The sequence below is a fragment of the Miniopterus natalensis genome, chromosome 10 (assembly GCF_054644295.1).
Source record: "Miniopterus natalensis isolate mMinNat1 chromosome 10, mMinNat1.hap1, whole genome shotgun sequence".
NCBI classification, from domain to species: domain Eukaryota; kingdom Metazoa; phylum Chordata; class Mammalia; order Chiroptera; family Miniopteridae; genus Miniopterus; species Miniopterus natalensis.
The window spans coordinates 78,144,392-78,168,942 of NC_142090.1; the positions used below are offsets into that span (position 1 = coordinate 78,144,392).

The following is a 24,551-nucleotide window of genomic DNA, read 5'->3' on the forward strand; positions in this document are numbered from 1 at the left end:
ACAGAGAGATTTGTCTTTTCCCCAAAGATTGGACCCCCAGAACCTGAGAAGTCATGTAAGTGTGTTTTGGGGAGTAAGAGGCAGGGAGGAGGAAGTGGAGGTTGCATAGCATCACCATGGTCAAGCCTGCAATCACTGAGGAGGGATCCTATGGGCATGATCACAGACAAGGACAGAAGCAGAGGCTGACAGACATGGAAAACTGGCCTCAATCAGAGTATCTAGGAACAGATGGAAGGATACCAATGATGGTGACCACCATGGACTTAAGGTCAGGTCCTCCCTCCACTTCCTAAGACACATATAACTGCTGAGGTCCTTGCATGATTCCCTAAAGAAAGAGAGTCCAATAAAAATGAACATCAGAATCCATTCCCAAAATACACCTAGTGGAGTTTAAAGCCAGATTTGATTTCATTTAGAAAATAAAAATAAAACATGACATTACTTGTACCTCTGTTTATACTAAAATTCCAAGTCTATGAAAACCTTAAGAGGATTCTCAGGAAACTGGAAGAGATAAATGGAGACTGCAAACGCTCAAGCTACTAAGCCAAAACTGCCAGCTAGAAACATACAGAAAGACATTGAAAAGCCCCAGGTTAAACCAAAGTCTTAAATACAACTCCAGGCTTGCCCCATTTAAGGCACCTACTGGGAAATACTGGAGGGGGCCCCAGAAAAGCAACAGCTTAATGGGAAATGCTCAAGTTTCCACAACAGCCTAAAACAGACCCACCTGCTAGTAAGAGGGAACTCCTGCCTGACTACCTTAAGCTGGGACGTTGGTTCTTTTCTGCCTCCTGCTTTTAACTGCTCTTTCTAGGTCTCAAGACTGTTGGCATTTCAACTGGAACTACACCACTGCCCCTCTGGGGTCACTGGTTTGCCAACTGCAGATCTTGGGACTTGTCAACCTCCATAATTGCATAAGCAAGTCCTTGTAATAAATCTCTGTCTATACATATATCCTATTGATTCTGTATCTCTGGAGAACCCTAGTAATACGAGAATTAATGTGGAAGACCAGTTTAAAAGCTCCTCAGAATGCAAAGAAAAACAGAGAGAGCACTTCAACATAATAGGCACTCTTCATGAAAGAGCAGAACCAATGAAACAAGAGCAGTAATCAAAGACATAATAGAAGAAAACTTTTCTGTGTTGACCTGTAAATGCTATGATTGTCTACCAGGAAAACTCAGAAAGAAAAGTAACAAAATTCATTATAAAAAATATTAACTTTCCTATTTACCAACAATAATCAAGACAATATAATGTGGAAAGTGGGAGTCTTCTGTCAGTAACAATAAATATAAAATACCTAGAAATAAGCATAACAAGAACCATATCAAACAATTGACAAAGCCTTCTTAAAGAACATAAAAGAAGACTACAGTAAGTAGAGGGCATACAAATTCCTAAACTGAAAGAGTCAATATTGTAAAAATGTAAATTACCCCCAAAATAATCTACACATTTAATGCCATTTCAATGGGATTTGGGGGATGTATGTCAACTGTACTCTAAATTATTCCTGGTAGATTTAGTATACATTATTTAAAATATTTCCGGGAAAAAGAAAAGAACAGTAGTGAAAGGAAACTTATCCAACCAGATACTAATAGATATTTTATAAAGTAATAGTAAATAGGACAATGTGAAGCTGATACAGGGGGAAAAAAAAAGGCAAATTAATGGATTAGAACTGGAAGTCAAGAAAGAACTGAAGTAAACTTCAGAAATTAACATATAAAATGAAGCATTTAATATTAATGGAGTTAGAATTTTACGAATCGGTATTGCATTAACTATATAGCAATTTGGTAAGAAATTAATTTAGTGCCTATCTTATGCAAGGCACAAAAATAAACAACAATGTAGTAAAGTTAAAAATGGAAAACAGATGGAGCCACAAGAATGCTAAATGGTAGCTCAAGGAGCTGTTTACATGACATGGAAGTGGGAAATTTATTTTTCTAAGCATGAGAAATAAAGAAAAAGATAGAGAAATTTTACTTTGGAAGAATTCCTATATATCGACACACAGCATAAAATTAAAAGTAAATAACATACAAGGGAGAAATTGCAAGATGTAATGACATACAAATAATGTCATAATTCTTTCAATTCAATAAAATAAATATATATTATCAAGAGACACATTTTAAAAATAAATTCAAATGGTTTATAAGATTATAAAAATGTCTGACTTCATTATTAAGTTTTAAAATGTAAATAAAACAATGATAATGTTTCTCTACCATCAAATTGGCATCGATTTTTTTAAATGATCTTGGCCTAAATGGTAGACCACAGACAATCTCATAAACTACCAGCAATAGTATCCACTGGTATGGTTCTTCTGGGAACAATTTGGCAACAGCCTAAAATCAATGTACTGCTAGTGCAGGAGAAAAACTTTGATAGAGTAATTCTACATCTAGAAACTTATTGTAAGAAAATAATCAGATGTGAGGGTGAACCTACTATAAAAAAATATTTATCACAATATTGCATATTAGGATTAAATATGAGAACCTAAATGACCAACAAGTAGAAATTTTTTAAAACATTATAATTTATACAATCATTAAAAGTGATCTTGCAGAGTATTTGTCATACGGATTTTTTTTTTTACATAAACTGACCATCTTCCCTCCCTCCTCTCCACTGTCCTCTTGTTCCTTGAAAAAAAGAACTGATGTAGAATACCACTGTGTTTAATCCCTCAATTATGCTGGAGTAAAAAAACAGTTAACACTACTGCACTGAAGATGCATGCTTACTTACACGAAAAAATGTTCCAGATACAGTGTTCACGCAAAGAGCAAGTTATAATCTGCTTTATAATTATAATTTAAATTAAGTCATAAATTTAAAATTATAATTAATTCATTTTCAATTATAATTAATAATTTAATTTTAAATTCTAATTTAAAATTACAAAATTATTTTTAGAAGCACATACATAAATAGTAAAAAGATATAGAAGATATTGTAATGATTATATCTGGGTATTGAAATTACATTTTTAAATTTTTCTTCTTTTGCTTATGTTCCTCCTAATATATTTGCATATACCTATTTGCTTACCAAATTCAGGATATTAATGAACACCTAACATTTGTCTGCAGTAAGTAAACGCATTTTTTAATCTGTTAAAATATAATAGGTAATAGCTCCCATGCTTGTCTTTATCGAGGTGTTAAGTCGGTAGCGATTTATCAAAAGAAAAGAACAATGCCAATGCCCTCACGTGCTCCTCCCCCTGCCTTGCAGTTAACTAGTTTTTCTCAGCTTCAGGACTTTGTGTTACCCTCTTCAAGCCACTCCACATGAACTTGAAATAATACAAAAACAGTCTTTAATAGTAAAACTGCTTTATTGCGTTCATTCAAAGATCCTAGGTTGTTTTAATGAGCTTATAGGGGTTTTTTCCTTCCCGAGTTAAGACAGAAATCATCTTCCCAACGACTTTGCTGTCTCAGCTCGGGATTAAAGCAGAGTGCGCACTGTTCCGATATAACCAGGCCTCGAGTGCCTTCGGATGGTGCTTGACAAAGTTGGAGCCTTATAAAGCTGCGACCCCGCGCTAGGAAGGGGGACAAGGGCCTCGGCTCTGCACTGGGACCCGAGAACTTCTTTCCCAACTGCCAGGCTCACCGCGCCCCGCTCCTCAGTCAACCACCGGTGGGCGCTCAGTGGCGTCAGGACAGAGACAGAAGGTCTTCACCAGGGGCCACCACAGGTTAGGGCCTGGAGGGCTGCTTCCCAACACGCCAGTCTCGCAGGGGCACCAGCCCCTCAGGGGGAATGCCATCCGGGGGAAATCTGCAGAGCTCCCCTCGTGGCGGGTCCTGTTAGGTTATTCGAAAGAACACTTAGAGAAACCTCTTGGGGCAGAGACGCGGGGACGGGGACCTCTGCAGGGACACTCTGAAGGAGGCACAGGTAGCCCTCTGGGGTCGACCCCGCTAGCCCTACCCTAACTCTACCCTAACCCATTCATCCACTTTCCTTCCTCGGCCTAGACATCCTAGGACGCGGTAAATGCCCAACAAACATTTGTTGAAACAATGAATCGGTTCCAAAGGGCTCAGACTCTTTCTGATAAAAAATGCATATTGAGCTACAAAGGAGCCAAAACACGCATCTAGCAATCCCCGCAGGGCCCAAGCTGCTGAAATATTGATCAGCGCTGAGGTCGCTTTAGCTCAGGCCTTGCCCCAGGGCGGATCTAGCCCGCATCGCACAGAGGAGGTGTCTGCACCTAACAGGATCTACGACGTCTGCCTCCTTTGCCGAAAAGTCGTCTTCGTGTGAAAAGACAGGCCGAGTTCGCTTTTTTACTGGAGGTCGTTCAGTGGTGCTTTTTAGCAGTCCATAATATAAAAGAAGGAAGTAATTACACCCATGAGGCTCTTTTTAAAACTAGCATTTATAAAGCATCGTATTTTCTTCATGAGTTCACCCTTCCTCCCAGAGTCATTCATTCATTCATTCATTCATTCATTCATTCTATTCCTATATAGAGCAATCCAGGATGGGGCATGAGAACATCATAGTGTTGCAATAAAGTCATAGTCTGGTTCAGTGAAGACCCTATAAAACACTAACCCAGGATGTTTCGTGAAGGAGAGTTCGCCTCCAGAAGCCAGCTTTCACGCTGCAGGCTCCCACGCACAGCGAGCAACCGCAGAGATCTAAAAACAGACCCAGGTCCTTCCCCCCCCCAAGCCCAGCTCGTCCCTTCTCCACTCTTCACTAAGCAACCCGCCAGCATCCCCGGGCTCCTCGGGGGCTGGGCGACTGCAGCACCCTTCGAGCCCACGCTCCACTTTCTGGACAACACAATCCAGTGAATCCCTGTCACTCGCTTTGTGTGGGTGTCACCATTATTAAAAAGCAACGTGGAGACTGCTTGGCAAAGAGCTGGCGAGCCATTACAGCTTAGTAAAGGCCCTAAAATCAAATTATCAGCCAGGTGAGGGGTGGACTCACTGCCAAGAGGTGAACTCCTCTGTCCCCTGGAGAAGAGGCCGACAGGGAGGTGACCAAGGCCGTTCATTAGCAGATTAAATAACGAAAAGAGCCCCAAAAATCACTTTCCACTTCCGTATTTGTTACCTGACTCACCTGACCCATCATCCAAGTTGTGTCTACATCAGCTGAAGGGGCGCCTGCTTTGTGGGTACAGCAGGAACAGAGAACACACGTGTCTGCCCATTCGACTCACCATCTCCTGCTCCCACCTCCACTTTCCCGGACATCACCCCAGCACAGGCATGGAAATGGTTCCTTACAGTAAATAAGAGGTTTGCATCAATCCCTGTGTGTGCCTCTCTGGTTGAAGGAGGAAATCCTATTATCATTTCTATGCCTTTATGTAATTATAATTTAGCACACCTTTGATTTCAAGATCCCCAAGCTCTTCCATGATTACTTAGAAACTGAGTCCATTTATTTTGTATTTACGACTTCCCATGAGAGTTTAGCGTGGCCATTTGTTAAATGTCTCTGGCAAACAGAAAGATACAAAGATATAGTTGAGAACAAAGAATGGTAGCCAGGGATAATATGAATAGCGCTGAATTTTGAATCAGGAGTTCTAGGTTCAAATTCTAGTTTTCTAATCTCTTGAAACACCTACTGCACATGTTCAGTGAGAGAACCGAATTCTTATTTTCTTCAAAAGCATAACCTTCAACTAATATACCACATTACATAGCAGCAATATAGTCTCTTGTCTGAAAATGAGAATAATATAATAACTCACAGGTTTGCTGTGAAGATTAAATAGCATAACACATGGGAAAGGGAAATTGCAATATAAGGTACTATTATTAACAATATCAGTAGATAGTTCAATCAACAGATGATCCAAACTCCTTATTTGAACCAATCTTCTCCCACAAAACTTTCACCTGAGACACTGACAAGCTGTCATTTTTTACTATTTGAATTTAATAAGCTCTCCTTTCCCCATCTTCTGGTTGATGAAGGTGTTAACTGGGAAATGCAAAGAGTGGGCAGACCAAGAGAAGAGAAAAAATCATGTCAGAAATTATCACTCCCAGAATACCCAAGAGTTGAGGCTTATGGGCATAAATGAGTAGGCACAAAATAAATTAAATACCAAGTAATTAAAACTCATGTTGCAAATATAGACACATTGACTATCATCAATTCTAGTTTATACAGCTCAGCTGACAAATAACTTATGGAAAGAATTTCTAAATGTTGACCCATAAATCATTTTTATTTATTTTTTCAACCAATCAAACTGTTAAATCCGTACATAGAAATTAGTTTTCCTGAGCCTCTTGCTTCTTTGGGATTTTAAAACTGGGAAGGTCTGAGGACCATCGACAGCAGTGGGGTCCAGTGGAATTTTCTGCAATGACTTGTGCTGTCCAATATGGCACCTACTAGCTACATGTGGCCATTGAACACTCAAAATACGCTCAGTGCAACTGAATAACTGAATTTGTAATTTTATTTAATTTTGGTATAAATAATCCCCTCAAGCTATAACCCTAGGGTTGATTTGCCAGAAGTCATTCAGTTATGCTTTAGGACGAGACTCCTATGTCCTGGTGGGAATTCAAGAAGAAAAAATAATCATTCTTTAGACTTGCTTTAGAGAGACTCCTTCAAACTCTGAGATTCTACACTATTAAAGAATGAGCCAAATGACCAGTTTAAAGGAGAGGAAGAGATATCTACATTTTAATCACCCAGGCCAAAGCTCGGCCTCATGAATTATCTCAGAAACCTTACATGCTGCATCTGCAAAAGTTTTAACTTATTGAGAAGCTCCTCCTTTTTCACAGAACCCAGACGTTTTTTCAGATAAAAGTGTGGCCATTGCCTCAGGGAGGCTGGATCAGCCTTGCCCTCAGGAGTGGATCTTGATTGGTCTAAATTAATTACAGCAACCCATGACTTGGACACAAATCTGCAAAGTCATTCCAGTCATTGAGACATGAAGTGTAGTCAACTGGAGAAGGAAGGGTAGAGTGAGCTTGCTTTTGAATATTGTCTCCTCACTCTTAAGACCTCATCTGCCTCTGGATGTCATCTACAAGCATCATGCCTGGAACTTCAGCAGCCAGGTTATGACTGTGAGGAGAGCTACCCTGAAGACAAGCCCATCCTGCTGAGGATGACAGAGCAGAAAGATGGAAAGAACCTAGGCTTTTGATGACAATGTTGAGCCTCTGAGCCAACCAATCCCAGCATAACCCTGCTATTACTTTTCTATTTATATGAAATAACATAAAGAGTCTTTTGATTTTTTTGGCCACTTTGGGTTGGATTTTCTGTTACTTGCACCAAAAGCATCCTGGTGCAAGTCATCTATTAAGCACAAGTTAGGTACTGAACAGGCCTGTATTCAATCCTCGTAACAACCACCCCCAAAAAAGTCTCAACAGCTCCATTTTGCAGCTGGGAAATCTGAGACTCAAGAGAGATGAAGTTTCAAAGGTCACTTGACTAATAAATGCCTGTGTCAAGATTGAAACCAGGTGTGCCTGATGCCAAAACCCGCACACCCCTCCCCCAGCTCCCGCCTCTCGGAACTGAATGTCCCAGGGAGCACATGGATTAGCAGACAAGCCTTAAAGTGGCCGGGTTCTTGCAGTCAGCTGCTTTACTTTTCACAGCACCTATAGATCCTCACATGTGGAATAAAGTGATCTGCCTTGGTGACCTCACCCAGCCAGATTATAAATGGAAAACAATTAGAGCTGTGATTCATTTCAATTTTTATTTCAAAAGCATTCCCTTCACACAGCTGAGAAAGCGGGCTTGGAGGCCAAGGACCCCACCCCCCATCAGACATTCTGCGGGTTCCTCTCCGGCCCCCTGATGCTCTTAGCTGGCTGGGTAGGGAGTGACTGTGGCTGTTATAGCAGCAAAATGCACCCTCCCTCCCCCTTCCCTGACCCACCAACAGAGCACCTCAGCAGCTGGCCTGCCCCGAACGCCGGGGGTACCTGGGGGAAGCCCAGGAGCTGCACGCCCCCGCCCCAGAGCGGGGAGGTGCGTTCACACACAATGGGGCAGCGGGTGGCTCAGCAGCCGTCTGCGGTCGTTAGCAAGCCCCACTGTGTGCTGCTTCGCAGGATGGAGGCAGGCTAACAGGTCCGTCTGCTCGCCTTGTTTGGGTTCCTCGTGATGGACTCTTTCGCCTCCCAGTGCAATAAAAGCGTTCAAGGCTTTTCATTTCGTTGTCAGGGCGATAGCTTTCCAGGCCATGATTTATGTCTGTCATTGAGGCCCAAATCTGTTTAGAGGCTTCGAAAGCATTTAAGTAGGGAAGCATAAAGAATAAAGAATAGGATGCTTTAAATAATATTAAGTAGATGCTCTCCCTTCCAGGAAGTGGAGCTTAATCCATCCCCCTGGGTGGGGGCAGGATTAGCATCTGGTACCCAGTGAGTGAGCGTCTGCGAAGGGGAAAATAGGAGCTTTACAGTGGAGGAGTCTGGCAGACACCAACTTCAACAAGTGCCCGAGTCTATCATCACAAGCGATACGTGGGGACAGCATGGACTCCCTGACAGTGTGATGAGGAAAGAACTTCATCTCTGTAGCTTTTTCTCCCCAAACCTCACAACCCCAGACCAATCATAAGAACAACAACAGACACACCCAGGCTGAGCGACAGTCCACACAACATCGGACCAACACTCCTCAAAACCGTCAAGGTCGTTCAAAGCAAAGCCTGAGAAACTGTTCCAGACCCCTATAGACAATGAGACGTAAAGACCACGTGCGGTGTGCAGTCCTGGGTGGGATCCGGGAACAGAAACCGGACGGACGTGGGTGGGGAAACTGGCCAAGGCCGAATAACGTTTGCAGTTCAGCCCGTAGCAATGCGCCAGGTCCAATGCACCAAGTCTCTTCATTTTGACAAAAGCGCCTCAGGAAGGTAAGATGTTAACATCAGGGGAAACTGGGTGAGGGGTATGTCAGACAGTCTGTATCATCTTTGCAGCTTTTCTGTAAACCTAAAATTATTCCCAAATGAAAAGTTTATTTGACACCTCCGCCCCCAAAATAAAAAGAACAGAAAGAAGTGGAACAACTGCCCTTTGCCACCTGCCCCAAAGCACGCACGATCCCTCCTTAGGCCTTTGCAGCTGGGTTTGGGTGATATGATGAGTCAGTTACGTGGAGGCCAAGGGGTAAGAAAAATTTCGATGGCAAGCAGGAAGGATGGAGAGAAAAGAAGGGGCGAGCGGAGGTGGGGGAGAAGGGCAGGGGGGAGAGGAAGGTACAAGGTGAAGGCACTCGAGGTTTTGTCCCTGCTCGGGAGCAATGAAACAAAATTAAAGTAACAAAAGATAGTGGCTCGGAGGTGGAACTTCGACCTATGACCCAGGAGATCAGGGTTCGATTCCCGGTCAGGGCACAGGCCCGGGTTGCGGGCTCGATCCCCAGTCGGGGGCGTGCAGGAGGCAGCCCATCGATGACTCTCATCATTGATGTTTCTCTCTCTCTCCCTCTCCCTTCCTCTCTCTGAAATCAATAAAAATATGTTTTGGGGGGGAAGCAGTGTGGAGCAGTGCGGTGCTGCCCACACACGGGGCCTCAGGAGTGCCCATTTCACTGCCCCGCACGTTGAGGTGCAGAAATGATGAGACTTCTCCAGTACGGAGTGGCCGTGCCCAGCCAGAGGCTCACCAATCCCATTCCCTCCTCCCGGGCCCGCAAGAAAACTGCATGTCCCAGCCATCCTCGCTCTTCGACTGGCACCCTAGGGGGTGCGGGTGGAAAGAACATGCACCACTTCCCAGTCCAGCCTCCACAACACCTCACGCCATCCACAGCCCGCTCTCTTTCTCTCTTGCTCATAAGACAGGCAACCGGAAGCTAAGGCCTCTGCGATGGAAAAGCCACCTCACTTGCCAATAATTCCTGCAGAACCACAGATTGCTTCTCGTGGGCCCAGCTAGAGGCACCTGCCCCTCTCCAACCAACCCCAATGGCTGAAGGAATCACGTACTTCCCCGGCCGGGCACTGGTGCAGGGTCCAACGTGCGTGGCTGGAGGTGGGGTGAGCCCCATCCGAGCCACCGAATGTCACTGCAGCTGGTGTGGCTGGGGAACAGCACAGGCCGTGGAGATGGCAGGAGGGGTGAGGTGGTGGGAGGGAAAGATCAAGAGGAAGTAAGGACCCTGTCATGGGTCCCTTTTATGATCTGCAAAGGCACGGGGATTTTACTCTTCGGGCTACTGGTTCTCAACTACTTTCTCCCACAACATAAATGACGAATGACGCCGTCCGCAGGCACATCCGGGCATCATTCGGGATTTTTCCACGCATTAGCTCTAATTCCAGCCTTCTCCTTCCACGCTAGACAGCAATGATATAGTGAACCTTGCTCTAATTGGTTTCTAAAGAGTAAAACAAAAAGAGAATAAATTATTCACAGGCTTCTGCTCTCTAATTACCAGTAGTAACAAATTGCTTTGATTCAACAATGGCTCCCATCGCCTCCGCCGAGCACAGATGCTGTGGGCAACGTGGAGACACTGGAGGTTTTCAAATGCAGAGAGGATGGCAGGAGGCGATTCCGAAGGCGCGGAGGCCGGCGGGGAGGCTGTGATGGTGGGAAGGTGAGAGGTGCCAAGGACCGGAGCCAAACTAATAGCTGCAGAGAACAGACTGGGAGAAAACAGCGACACTGCGCAGGGCCTACCTGCCTGTTGACGGGAGAGCAGCCCAGGGCCACGCGTCAGCTCAGCTGACAACTCCCAGGCCACCCCTCTGCCCCCTCCCCCCACCAGGCCTTCCACTCGCCCACCCGCTGCAGCACCCGGGCTGAGAAAAGTCAGCCACGGGAGCCAGACACGCGGACTCCGGCCTCGGCGACTTTCTTATCTCAGGTTCAAAGGAGTGTTTCTTTGGGACTGCTTATTATTTGGACCTTAAAATAGAATACAATAGCCCGGACTGTGTGGCTCGGTGGGTTGAGCATCCCATGCACCAAGAGGTCACGGGTTCGATCCCCAGTCGGGCACACGCCTGGGTCTCGGGCTTGATCCCCAGCAGGGGCGTGCAGGAGGCAGCCGATCGATGTTGACGTTTCTGTCTCATCCATGTTTCTATGTCTCTCTTGCCCTCTCCTTTCCTCTCTCTCTAAAATCAATTTTTAAAAAAACATTAAAAAGTAAAATAAAATAAAATAGGGCAATATCTAGGTGGCTGGAGATTTCGATCAGAGCATTCCTTTAAATAGTGAAAAGCTGGGAACAACCTAAATGTCCAGCACACATTCACACACATGAAATGTGGCAACGTAAAAAAAAATGGGTAGGATAAACGCTCAGCAAATAAAAATAGGATACAAAATTGTGTCCATGCCATAATTACAACTGTATAAATAAGGCGTAGATACAAAGGCGTCAGGAAGGCTGCCAACATGACGGTACAGATTATATTCGGGGTTTTCTAATTTTATCATTTATCGAACGTTCTACAAGGGAAGCATATTCATTTTACGGCAAAATGTCACTTTGAAGATGATGAAGGAAAGAGGGCTGGTGGCTGAGAAACTGAGGCGACGCCTCACAGTCGGCACGTCCAGAAGGCGCTGGAGACACGCCAGCCGCTGTCGCCGTGAGTGGAAACGGCCAGCGCCTCGCGGGCCCCTGAAAACCCACATCCCACCCTCCCCGGAGGAAACACGAACTCGCTTCCATTCTACTGAACTGGCTTTGGGAGAAAGACAGCATAAGGGACATTTGGTGGCTCTTCAGTCATCTGACATGGGGTGGACATATGGCATCTCGCGGGGTGGGAGAGCTCGTCCTGTGATCGCCGCAAAACCCTAGACGCCGGGTCAACGCTGAAGGGAGCAGGGGCCGTACCCGGCCACGCGGCCAGGAAAGGCCGTCGTGGTCATCAGAAGGATGACACCTGGAGGCAGCAGCTGACACCGAGCGGCTGGGACGTGGGAGGCTGGAGGGGAGGAAGGGGAGCCAGAGGGGAGCCACCGGCGCGGGCAGAGCCCCGGGCCCAGGACCTCGAGGCCCAGCACGGCCGTGGGAGCTTGGAAAACACGCGGCTGCCCGGCTGCCCCCGCGCCCGGGGCTGCTGGTTTCCTCGCTCCTGAGCCTCCTTTGCGGCCTGGGCTACGCTCAAAGGGAAGGAAGAAAATAAATCTGAAGAGACGAGAGGCCACTAAGGGTCGGAAAACGCAGGGTTTTCAACAGGGAGAAGATGAAGCTGCAGCGCAGAGAAAATTCACTTGTGGTTGCTGTTGCTGGTGAGGCCACCGGCATCGTTCAGTGTTAGGAGGGGAAATGATTTTAGGATTTGTTTGGTCTACTTTCTCTTAGGTGGGTCTCTCTCTCTCTCCCTCTCCCCCTCCCCACAGGTAATCAAGGATAGAAGTCAGCCGAGCATTGGAGAAACACATAACTTAATAAATACAATTCACACACACCCCCCATGCACCCTTTCTACTTCCAAGTCTGGTTCATTTTCAGAGAATGAACGTGGTGAACAGGTCAAAGGTTGGACCCATAACCCAAGTCTACTGCTTGGCTGACACCTGCCTGTTTCTGACTCTGCAGAGTGCGTGAGTCGTGCCCTTGGGCGGTCTGCCGTGTGCCTGCCCCCAGCACGGGGGCCCCGTCACCTGAGCCAGAACATCGCCTCTTCCATGAGGACAAGCTGTCCGCAGCTCTTGTTCAAATACCGATCCTTCCCCCACGTAACTGACCTCCAGGGTCGGGAGGTCACTCATCCTGGCAGATGTACTTCCAGCTGCATTGAACAGTAATCAATACATGGGGGGCAGCTAGGTTACAGTTATGGGGCTCAAGTCAATGACCTCAGCTCCTACTGCACTTAGAAGTTTTAAAAAATGGTCTCCGTTCCAATCCATGTGGAAGAACGTATTTTTCACAAGGTGTTTCCCCAGATTGCCCTTGTACTTCTCCAGGCATCCCAGCTGTTCAGACCCCGAGCTGCTCTCCGGCTCCACGACCCCACCCCTGCGTCAGCCCGGGAAGCCTTTACTCTGATGGTCTGTGTGTTGGGGGACCAAGGCGTGGAAATGTAATTCCTAATTCTGTAACTTAATGAAAGAAGATGCAGTCTTCTTTCTGCTTCCCCAAAGACTTCCAAGAGTCCCAGAGATCTCGGCCCGTGGACTGAGATTAAACCATCTTCCCGCAGTACACAAGGCCCAGCCATATTTGGCTCCAAGCTTTCTTTTCCAGCACAGCCTCCCTTTCACAGGCCATAGATGCGAACCCAGCAGTTCCTCCAACAGAGGTCGTGGCTCCCTGCCTCCCGGCCCGGCCCACACTCCATGACCCAGGTGGCCTGTTTCACGGTTACGCCGCGTGCCAGCCAACACACTCGGGGGTCCACGTGAGGCCCGGGGGCAGGGCGGGAGCCTGTCCAGCTCACTCCGTCCGGCTCCAGCGCCAGACACAGGATGTGACTGCCACATGGGCACTTGAGTCGAAAGGGAGATGTGATATTTCAAAGATCCTAATAAGAAGGAAACCGCTCCTTTCCTGTGAGCAAGGGCAGAACCCTGCCCTGATGCTGTAAGTGGGAACAAACATTTCCACAGAATAAAGCATAGGGTCGCCTCCCCATGAGGTTGATAACGGACGGGGCCCCCCTTACAGGGGACAGGGACCCATCAATCACCTACCGATCAGGGACTGTCCGGATTTGCATTGTCACAGGGCACACTGTTATAGGGTTTTGCTTTGTTTTTATGTAGGGTACCTTAATTTTACTGCAAAAAAAAACCCAAAAATGCGGTAAAGTCATTATCACCAAAAGTTTATAAGGGATCACCTACGGTGCTTTCGAGCTATTTCCCATGTAGGTCCCGTATCTGCCTCTTCACCGCACCCACCATCAGGCCTTAGCCCAGAGCCCGGGGAGAGGGGGCTGTGACGCAGGAGAGGTGGGAAGCCAGGGGGCAGCTTTTCTGACTCGGGGGATTCTGTGGAGAAGGGAAACTGGGGCAGAAGAGGGGCAGGGGTGAGACATGTGTGTCCCGTCTCTTTCTGGAGGGATACCTACCCACAAACCAGAGGGTCTACAACCAAATAAATTCAGTGGCCAGTAGGGTTAGGCAGAAAGAGGCTGGGTTTTAGCTTTCTCAAGGTGGCTCTTAGGTTCTGTGTGGTTTGGATGGCCTCGGATGTTCCCACAAGCTCCCGAGGCCGAACCTCAGACATTACATGGGATGGTGATTGGGGAGTTGGCCAATGAGGTTGACAAGGAGACCAAGTAGCCAAGGGCTGAAGGCTGGACCACCAGATCCGGAACTATATGACACTCACGACAGACCTCAATGGGATCCAAGCATGGGGGGGGCCTTCCTTGATTTAGAGAAAACCTCAGGGACTCCCTGCACACTTCAGGTCTCCGAGTGGCCTAGGGCAGAAGTTTGTATGACTAATCAGGAAGCCTGGGGGGCTGGTCCACACTTGACTCTGGGGGAGAGGGGGTGATTCAGATGGAGGCCCCCAGACCTCCTCCCTGGCCTGACAGTGCAGAAGATCCAGCTCCTCCCTGTGGATGTGTCCCCTAACCTTTGTCAAATGTGCTACTAGGAGTTATTCTAATGGGTATATACTGAGGGGTGTAGGGTGAGCATGAAAATTTACTTACAAAGAGAAGTCTAAATATTTCCCTTATGAACTTTAAAAAAAAAACAAACTCAGAATTAATTCTTTCATTTTTCTCTTAGCAAACTTGAGGAAGATTGTACTGATAAGGGAAGACTGCAGGGGGAAATGTCAACTCCAAGGGGCAGCACCGAGTCAGGGAAGCAGGTGTCCCCAAAGTTCCCGGTGGGTGACCAACACACAGTGAGAGAGAGAGGTGCAACCAGGCTTCCCATGAGCTAACTGGGGATGTTAACCTATGACTCATGCTGGGGTGGGGTCCGAAGCCGCAGGGGCCGCCACCCCACGCCACGCAGTACCACCAGCCAGATTGCTTGTTTCCTGAAAGTAATCAAGTCAGAAACCGGCTTCTTGGCAGCAGCCCCTGGTGGAAAAATGACTGCCAAACGCCAAAATGAGGGTGAGTTCAGTGATTTAATTCTGCATGGAAAACACAATCCGTTAAATGGGATCTGACAAGGCCTTAATCTCATCCGTAGCCGAGGGTGTTGGCGCAGCGCAGCTCGGCTCTCGGCGGCATATTCTCACTGAGCTATGTATAGAACCAGGAGCGCCGTTGCCAAAGCCCAAATAAGTCCATTCCACGTGGGAAGGGAAGCTCATCGGCCCCCAGCGAGTCTCCGGGGAGTGAGTGTACTCTTCTTCCAAATGCGAAATTATCAAAACCTGGCAACTCAACCTAGGTTGGGAGTCACACCATTCGAGGGAGGTAACCGAGATGGCCGATGCCCTGGATGGCGGCAGAATTCCCACTACCGTCCAAGGAGGTCAGGCCAGCGGCCAGCCTTGCTCACCAGTCAGCCACAGGGCTGATATTCGCAGCCTGGGGCTCACGGCGCAACCCAGGGACAGCAGGGGGGCGTCAAGGCGTGGAGGATCAGCCCGCTCCCAGACACGGCTCTGAAAACCGGGAGAGAAGGAACTGGGGGCTGTCCCATCCATTACCCCCCCTAACCCTAGCAAATGTCCCCAAGGCCTGTGTTGCAATTTCACTGTCTCCATTTGTATAATGGGGAAACCGACACTCAAAACCATGACCCAAATCACATAGTTTAGAGGAGCGTTTGCAAGCTCATGTACCGGTGGTATTCCAAAGCCCGGGCCTCTCTGCTGAGAGGGTGGTCCTCGGACCGTCGCATCCATGGGAGCTTGTTAGAAATGCAGATTCACAGGCTGCAAGCCCACCCAGTGAACCTGGATCGATGAGTAATAGGATCCCCCAAGGACTTCATTAGACATAAAGTTTGAGAAGCGCTGCCCTAAAGGGTTCCTACCCAAAAGGGGGAGGTGCATTCGAAACATAAGTTTGAACTAGAAAAAGAATTCGGTATAAAACAACAGGGTGAGTCTCACAGGAGAGGCATCGAACTGTCTATAACATCCAAATTGCACATCCAATAGCGAGTAGCACCAATCTCGCTATTTATTTCACCACCAAGCAACCCAGCAGCATAAAACCCAAGGTGAACCTGGTGGAGAGGGCGCAGCTCTGGAGCCGAGTGGACTGGGTTACAACTTCCAGCTCTGCCACCTGCTGGGTGACCTTGAGTAAGTCGTTTGATCTCTCTGAGCCTGTGTCCTGACCCGTACTAGTGGGATAGCATTACTCACCTGGCCAGGGTTTGGGGGGATTAAATAAGCAAATGAATGTACAATTCCTGGACGTAGCAGATGCTCAGTAAACACTGGTTGCCCAGGCATTCGTGCCACCTGGGCTGGGTCTCACCTTTGCAAAGATGCTCACAGGAGGCAGGAGAGAGACGAGGCAGCCGGCTCTTTCCTGTTCTCTCGGGCCCTCTAGTGGCCGGGGCTGAGGCCCCAGTCACGGATGGATTCACCGGCTGGCTGTCTTCCCTACGCTCCAGGTTCAGTTCACTTGCATGTCTTTTAAGAGAAACCTGAGCCGAACAGCAGGTTCAAAGGGACGAGTCACCAGGAAGAAGCAGAGCAGGCACCTGGGGTGCAGTTCCCAGGAGTGTCCCCTTCCCAGACACTGGAGCCCGTTTATCTAGTTATGGTTCCCACTGTCTTCTCTGCCCAAGTCTCGGGCTTTGAAAGCAGGCTTTTCACGCCAGAGGCTTAGTGAGCTTCAGAGCCCACGGCGCCTGCACCTGGAGCCACAAGCCCCGAGTCTGACCCTTTTCCTCCGGGGGTACGTGGTCAAAGGCGGGCGAGGCTGGAGTGGGCGCGGAGCGAGCATATGAAATTAGTACTTGCCAAGCGCATTCTGGGTGTCAAATACCGAGCCTGCCTGTCACGTAAACTATTATCTGCTTTAAATCCTCTCAACAACCCTAAGAAGTGGGTATCTTTATCCCTATTTCACAGGTGAAAAAACTGAGGCCAAAGTAGATAAGTGGCCTGCTCAAATTAACATAGCGAAATATTTTAGCGTTCAAAGGGATATTAAATATCACCTAGTCCAGTGGTTCTCCAAGTGTGGTCCCCGGACCAGCAGCACTGGGAGCTTGTTCCAGAGCCACATCCGAGGGCCCCACCCGCACCAAGGTGGGCCTGACCGTCTACCAGCCCTCCAGGTCACTGGGATGCACACAAGCTTGAGAACCTCAGAGAATCGCAGGCCTATAGACTGCACTTCTCTCTACTTGAGCGGGTTTTATTTTGTTTAAAACCTCACGACGTAGTAACAAAGCCTGTGCTAGGAAAGACGAAAGCATCTGCCTCGCAATTCTTGTTCCGCCACATCCTGTAAAGAAACCCAAGCCCCTGTTCATCGCTCCTTTTTGGGACCCATCCATAATTCAGCCTCCACGAGGAACCTTCACACGATGCAGTGGCTTTTACTGAGCAACTACACGCATCACCTGGCTGCCAAGGACAGCGCGCTTTTCTAATATTTCATGGACTCCAGGGGTTGTCTGCACTGTTAGGGGGAGAGGGGGAGAGAAAAGCGAGCTTCCTATGTCCCTCCAGCCACGTGCAGGGTATGAAAGCGCGATCTAATGAAAGAAGTAAAATCGGGGTGGCAGGGAGTAAGGACGAGGGGAAGGCAGGCTGGAGAAAAACCATCATTAAACCTCAACCTGTGATACCAGTACTTGTGTGCATTTCAGGGTGAGTTTGAAAGACCCATTTGGAAAAACAAAATCACGTTTATACATCTCATCCATACCCAGATCGGTTCTTATTTAATACAGTGAGAAGGTAACAGGCAGAGTCACAGTGAAGGTGGAGTATGACTCAGAGAGAAAATACAAGAGGCCTTTGCAGGAAGATTCGAGACCCAATGAAAAGCAAGAACAGAGAAGCAGCCGCTTGGATGGCACAGGAGAAGGCCCTCGCTTCCTTCCAGGAGGCAGCAGCTCTGCATCTCTCGCGGCTAGAAACCTTCCCCAGCCAAAGGCTCTGGCCAGGGGGCTGAATTCATGTCCACCCAGGGCTTTTCCTCCGGGCACTTATCTCCTGCACCATCCCCCCTCGAAGCAAAAGACTCATTAATCCCATTCAAAGTGCCAACAGCAGTAAACCCTCTGCCTCAGCACGTCAATGCCAATGCCAATGCCAATTAAATACCAGCAGCAACTTAACTGCTGCTAGGGCCTCCCTACGCTCAGGAAATCCAGCCAGAGTCCAGCTCGCCTCCCCTCCAACCACCACTCCCGCATCAGTGCTGATTTCACTCGGTGGACACAACTGAGGGAATGTGCTGGCTGCACTGCCATGTGTCCAACTGGACCGGCGCGATGCCACCCGCAAACAGGGGAGGACAGCCTGAGCGGCAGTCACCCAACCTGAAGGACGTCTTCACGAAGGCTTCGGGGCTGTCCAGCTGAGGCAGCTCGTCGGCGAGGATTTCCTCTGGTGGTCGGGGGTCGTGGACGATGGTCGGCCGCGGCTTCTCCTTGACGTTCCCTGTGAGCCCGTCGATGAGGGAGTTCCACAGGCAGTTCTGCGACTTAGACCCTGGAGCAGGAGGGGGGAAAGCGGATGCAGGTGAATGACCAGCCAGCTCCATGCCCAATGCAGGACTTTCAAAAGCAGAGCAGGGAAATATACGTATTTCTCAGGATCACCACCAACATCAGAGGGCTCCAAAGGATATTTGGCGAGGCAACTCATAGAGTAAAAAGTTAATTTTTTAATTTATATGCAGGAAATAGACCAATACTCTGAATCTTGTGACTCATAGCTAGTGTAATGGGTATTATATAGTCTGTCTTAAAACAGTGGTGATCAGCTCCAACTCTTGGGAGAGCTGTGGGTATTTATTAACATACTTATTCAGCAACTGGAAAGTACACAAAGGGCTACTATTTCAGAAAACGGTAAGATGTTTGGATACAAGTCTCCCCTAGGAACTCAGCTTGCCCAAGGCCCGGGTTTCAAGACTCCATTCCATGGAAACACTCACCCTGAAGAGGGGCCCCACCTCTCAGAACTAGAACTAGCTATAGGCAGGTTCATTCTTCTGGAAGATGAGGCCCAGGGAAATTACACTGAGTGTTTGCTGATATCCTGTCCTTCAGACACTTCAAACATATAAGATGAGGGTGAAAGGCAGACATGAAATCACAAAACAGGATTTGATAAGCCAGGTAATCCCTCATCCTGCCTCCCTCATCTCCCACCTCCCCCCATCCTCTCAGCTCTTCAGGAAGAATCCTCCAGCCCCCCGGGGGCATGCTTTTCAAATGCAAACCAACCAAGCCAGAGTCCACACCCCAACACCTCCCAACTCCAGAAATATAAGACAGCTTTTTAAAAGCCCTAAATATCTGCCCAGCAGGTATGGCTCAGTAGTTGAGCATCGACCCATGCACTGAGAGGTCACCGGTTCAATTCTTGGTCAGGGCACATGCCTGGGTTATAGGATTGATCCCCAGCAGGGGGCGCAGGAGGCAGCAATGTTTCTATCTCTCTCTCCCTATCCCTTCCTTCCTCTCTAAAGTCAATAAAAACATATCTTTTCTTAAAAAGTCCTAAACATCTATCTTAATAAAATCTGGTCCTATTAATGAAGGTCTGGTTCTACTAAGGAAAGGCCTTACAGTTTCCCTTCATTCTTCCATTTATTCATCCAGTATACATGTATTAATCCCCTCATACGCCAGGTTCCACTCTGGGCTTTGAAATGCAAAGATAAATGAGAATGTTTCCCTTGGGAACTAGTCAGCTCAAAAGCAATCACAATAAATGGGCAATGCACCATAACTAAGAGCAAACACAGTGCTGTAGGAGGCAGAGCAGGCCTCCCCCAGTCCACCTCAGGCCACACAGGCAACGGGATGTCCGATATGGGTCTAAAGCAGGGGACAGATCTTCAGCGGGCAGGGAAGAGAGAGAACACACAGTGCAAAGGCCACCTGCAAAGGCTCGGAGGCGGAACAGAGCAGCTTGTTAATTAAGGCCAGAGCAGAGCGAGAGGGGGCAGTGACCAGCGATGAGGCCAAAGGGCGGGTGGGCCAACTGTAAAGTGCCTTGAACCAAATGCTGATTATTTTAGAACTCCTTCTGTAGGCAAAAAAGGGCTAAAGATTGTTAAGCAAGGTTGTGGGGACATGACCGTGTAGATCCGTGTTTCAGAAAGGAAGCCGGCGTGCTGTGGAGTGGTAAACCCAAGAGGAACAGCAGGGCTATATGAAGAGGCCCACAGATCCATTTTACCTGTAGACAAAATCACAGTCTCACATACATATGGCTAGGTTTTAAGTATTTGTAGATGTAATAAATAAACTTCAAATTCATGTAAAAGCACCTGACAGCTTTCTTACCATTTTCTCAGCCAGTGAATCAAAAGGGTCATGTGACCTAAGCTATCTCTCTATTAGGGCTCCCAACAGCTTACAAAATGAGCCACGAGGATGTGAAGCTGGGCCCAAAAGGTACCCAACGATGGAGCTTCCACAGGGTTTCGGTGTCCTGGGAAACAACCAGATCCCATCTGCCGCTGGCTCCTGCCTTGGAGGGTGACAGCGCCCCCTGCCGGGGCTCACCCCAGCTCCCTCTGACCGAGCCTCTCGCAGCCCTCTCCTCCTTGACCGGGTCTGCTCTGGCCAGACGAAGAATAAAAATCCCCACGCTCCATTCATTTGAAGCTGATTTGGAAAGCACGAAATGCTTCTGACGAAATAGAAGCAGAAACGTGGAAAAAGACACTCACACAGGCCTCTCTCAATAACCTCCGAAAGCCCAGAGGGAAGCCCAGAGGGAAGCCACAGATAAACTACGCCTTCGGGTACCAAAAATAACATGTCTCAGGGGCGGGAGGTGAGCAGCTCATTCAGCCCCCCCCCCCCCAGCCTGCCTCTCTCCTTCCCCTTGTTCCTGACTCCCCTTCAAAGCCCGACGCATTCTCCTTTCCCGTTACCTCCCCTCTGTCCCTGCATCGGACCCTCTCCCCTCTCTTCACAAACACAACCTTCCCTGGACCCCGTGAGCCCCCCGGATTGATCCTAGAGCTTCCAGAACCATAAACTCCGGTCGCAGCATCCACACCCCTGAGCGTCTCAGGAGAACCAGTGTTGGGATGCAGACGGAACCAACATGTCGCTCAGTGCTTGGGCTGTGCTGGGCATTGGCACGATGCCCCCACCCTCATTGCCTTATTTAATCGTAAATCAACAACCTGAAGCCAGTCTTACGGAAACACTGTCGTGTGCCAGGACACGGAGGCTCCGGGAGACCAGGTAACCTAGGTCCCAGGGCTGGGAAACGACAGGTGGCCGCATCCCAAGACTCTCATTCTCCTGCCCCAGGGCTCAGGGTGACGCACCGTAGTTTGCACTTTATTTATGAGCAAATACACATACACGTCGAGTAGATCGAGCAGAAGGTTCTGCATTTTTTACCAAACAGACATCCTTCTACATAAGAAATGAGATACCCCGTCTGCTGCGAGGGAAAGCCTTGGCTTCGCTCGGTCCTCTTGCATGAAAGCAGTTCGCAGCTTCCTTTAGAGAGGGAAGTTCCGACTGGGGGGGGGAATAATACAAGGTGACCTTGACGGCTGAGAAGAGACAAGAGCTGAGAAAAACCTGAATCGGGAATAACTCCAGATTCATTGTGAGGCGTGTCTGATGGTGGCAGCAGATGAACTGCCGGCAGGAGGAGCCCACGGTGAGGCCGTGATCCCGTTTAAATCTCACAAGGGCTTTATCAACAAGGTTCCTGATTTTTTTTTAAAAAAAGGCACAACGATTAGGCTGGATTCACTTCATTTTTTTTATTTATGAAAAGTCTGTGAAATTTTCGGTTGTAAGCTTATTGTAAATTTCCCTTTTATAATCTAGTTTCAGTGATTCTCTGTTCTAAGAAATCAAAAATTCAATAGTGACGTTTTATGGAACAGCAGCTCTACAGAATTTATCTACTTATTTATTTTCATCTTCACCTGAGGATATGTTTTTATTGATTTTAGAGAGAAAGGCAGGGAGGGAGAAAAAGGAAAAAGCATCGATGGGAGAGAGAAACATTGACTGGTTGCCTCGTACACGCGCCTGACTGGGGATCACACCCAAAACCTGGCGCTGTGTCCTGGCCTGGAATGGAACCCGCAACCTGTCGGTGCCCAGGGACGATTCTGCGACCAACTACACCACCAGGCCAGCGCCAGAATTTATTTTGATTCATGTTTCAACTGGCTGAAGTATATCCTTGAATAATTCTTTCCAAGGATGACATGTTGGTGAATGAAATACACATGAACAACGACGTAGGTACAGATTTATTGAATTTACATTATGCTCTGAACATATTTTTAAATTATCTTCTGCTATTTATATGCTGTCAGAGAGTATTAGGAACCGAGTCTGATACGTTTTTTTCTCCTTTGCAGGCAAACATTTTTCCTTACCTTTGCATTTCAAAAATTTTGTTAGCCTATATGTAATCGTGGGTTATTTTTACCGGTTTTTTAATTTATTTATCTGGAACACAATGAGCCCTCTCAATATGCAAACTCAGGCCTTGCTTTCTCCTGTTCAGGCAGGCTGTCTTCAACGTCACTTTTGAATGCAGCTTCTGTTCCAATTGTTGGCTTGAGTCTCAGAATATGTATGATTCATTTAGTGAGGCTGGTTCTTTCTTCTCTGACCTCTATTTTCTTCCCTCGCCATGTTCAAGCCTATTTTAATCTACCGTCTAAGACACTGCTTCTCAAGTTTGTCTTCCAATCGTTGATTAAATTTTTCTGTGTCATTTCTATCTTCAGTGTAGATTTTCATTCCTATATTGTTTACTTACTTTTTTTGCATTACTTCTCTTTGTATCTTAACTCAAAATCAACCTGCTTCTCTTCTTATGCTTTCTCCTTCTGTCTCCTACGGGGCTCTATCTTCTCGCTCCTTATAGAAAATGCAAAGTAGCATTTACATTTTTTTCTTCTGACTTCCTTGTAAAATCATTTTTCAGAAGGCTACCTTTCCCCTACATCTTTAGGATGGTGTTTCATTTCATATTTTGTTTGGAGTTCCATTTTTTTTAATTTTATTCCTTTTTTATTGATTTGAGAGGGCCGGGGGGAAGAAACGTCGATTAGCTGCTCCGCTCATTTATGCATCATTGGTTGATTCATGTCTGTGCCCTGACCGGAGATCAATCTCCCAACCTTGGCATATTGGGACGACGCTCTAATCGACTGATCTACCCAGCCAGGCCTTGGGGTTTTATTTTGGATTTAACCCTGGTTTAACCACTCTGGAATGCAAAAAAAAAAAAAAAAAAAATCCATACAGAGCTTGTCTCCCAAAAGGCAAGGTATGTAGGGTCATTGCAGGTTTCACTCACTGTCTACTTGGGCTGCCAGATAAATTCAGCAGAAAGAACCAAGATTAAGACTGACATCGATACCCAAACAGCTAGTTATCACAATAAGCAATGCCTAGCCCAAGCCTGAAGCTCAGGCAGGAGGAATGGTGCCACCCTGCTTCAGAGTAAAGCCTCGCATCTGTCTTCCTTGACTCCTACATGATTCTCAGAGTCCATTTAGAAATTCATCTAGTGCCCTGGATCCCGATGTAGCGAGGCCATCAATTCCAGGAGGAAAGGTCTCCATTACTCTTTGTCAGACATCAAACGAATGAGTCTGTTCAGTAGAGTAATGATGTAGACAAGATTGAAGGGAGGCTGCCTTCGGGAACTCTGACAACGTCCATTTAGTACACTAATTAAAAAAGAAGCCTGCCTATTAAGAGTGAAATCTACTTGCCAGACACTTTGTTCACAGTTAGTGTCGCTTAGGTACTTGAGAGTTAGAAGATAGCATCTTTTTTAAGTTTTCCACAATTTAGACTTTCACTAATTCAGACACCACCACCCCCATCATTCAATGAAAATTTTTCAACGCATAACTGCCTTGAAGTATGCTAATGTCTGCAAAGCATGCGAAACTCCAAGTCTTGCCATCTGCCGCATGATTCATTTGTGAATCTGCCAAGTATTCCTTTGGGAAGTCCCGGGACTGAGTCCCCACCTCGTTATGAAAACTCGGTGGGAATGAATTCAGTGAGATCGTATGTACGAAAGAGCTCTGAGCGTGCGGAAGAGCGTGCCGTGTTCACCCTAGACGTGTTCCGATGGTTTGTGTGCTGTGATCAACAATAAAAGTGTCTGAAAGCAATCGCTTGGAGATGCGGAGTCTTAATCAAGAGTTCCAGAAAGAGAGAGGCTTTGGGGTAATAGATTCGTCATGGAGAAGAACTCTTTTTCATGTGGGCCCATACTAACCATTGCTGGTGATAAAATATAGACAATGGCCTGGCCTGTGTGGCTCGGTGGTTGAGCGTGGACCCACGAACCAGGAGGTCACCGATCCGATTCCTGGTCAGGGCGAATGCCTGGGCTGCGGGCTCAGGCCCCAGTAGGGGGCGAGCCGGGGGCAGCCGATCGATGATATTTCTCTCTCACCCATGCTT

The 24,551-nt window shown here is 47.5% G+C and overlaps 1 protein-coding gene across 1 annotated transcript in view; it reads right to left on the minus strand.

Moving 5' to 3' along the window:
- The window catches only part of PDE1C (phosphodiesterase 1C), a 288,209-nt gene that overhangs the window by 183,290 nt on the left and 80,368 nt on the right, over positions 1-24,551 (minus strand). Inside the window, exon 4 of the mRNA XM_087821246.1 lies at positions 18,432-18,603. Within this exon, the coding sequence (XP_087677372.1) occupies positions 18,432-18,603 (172 nt within the window). The remainder of the gene's footprint in view (positions 1-18,431; positions 18,604-24,551) is intronic.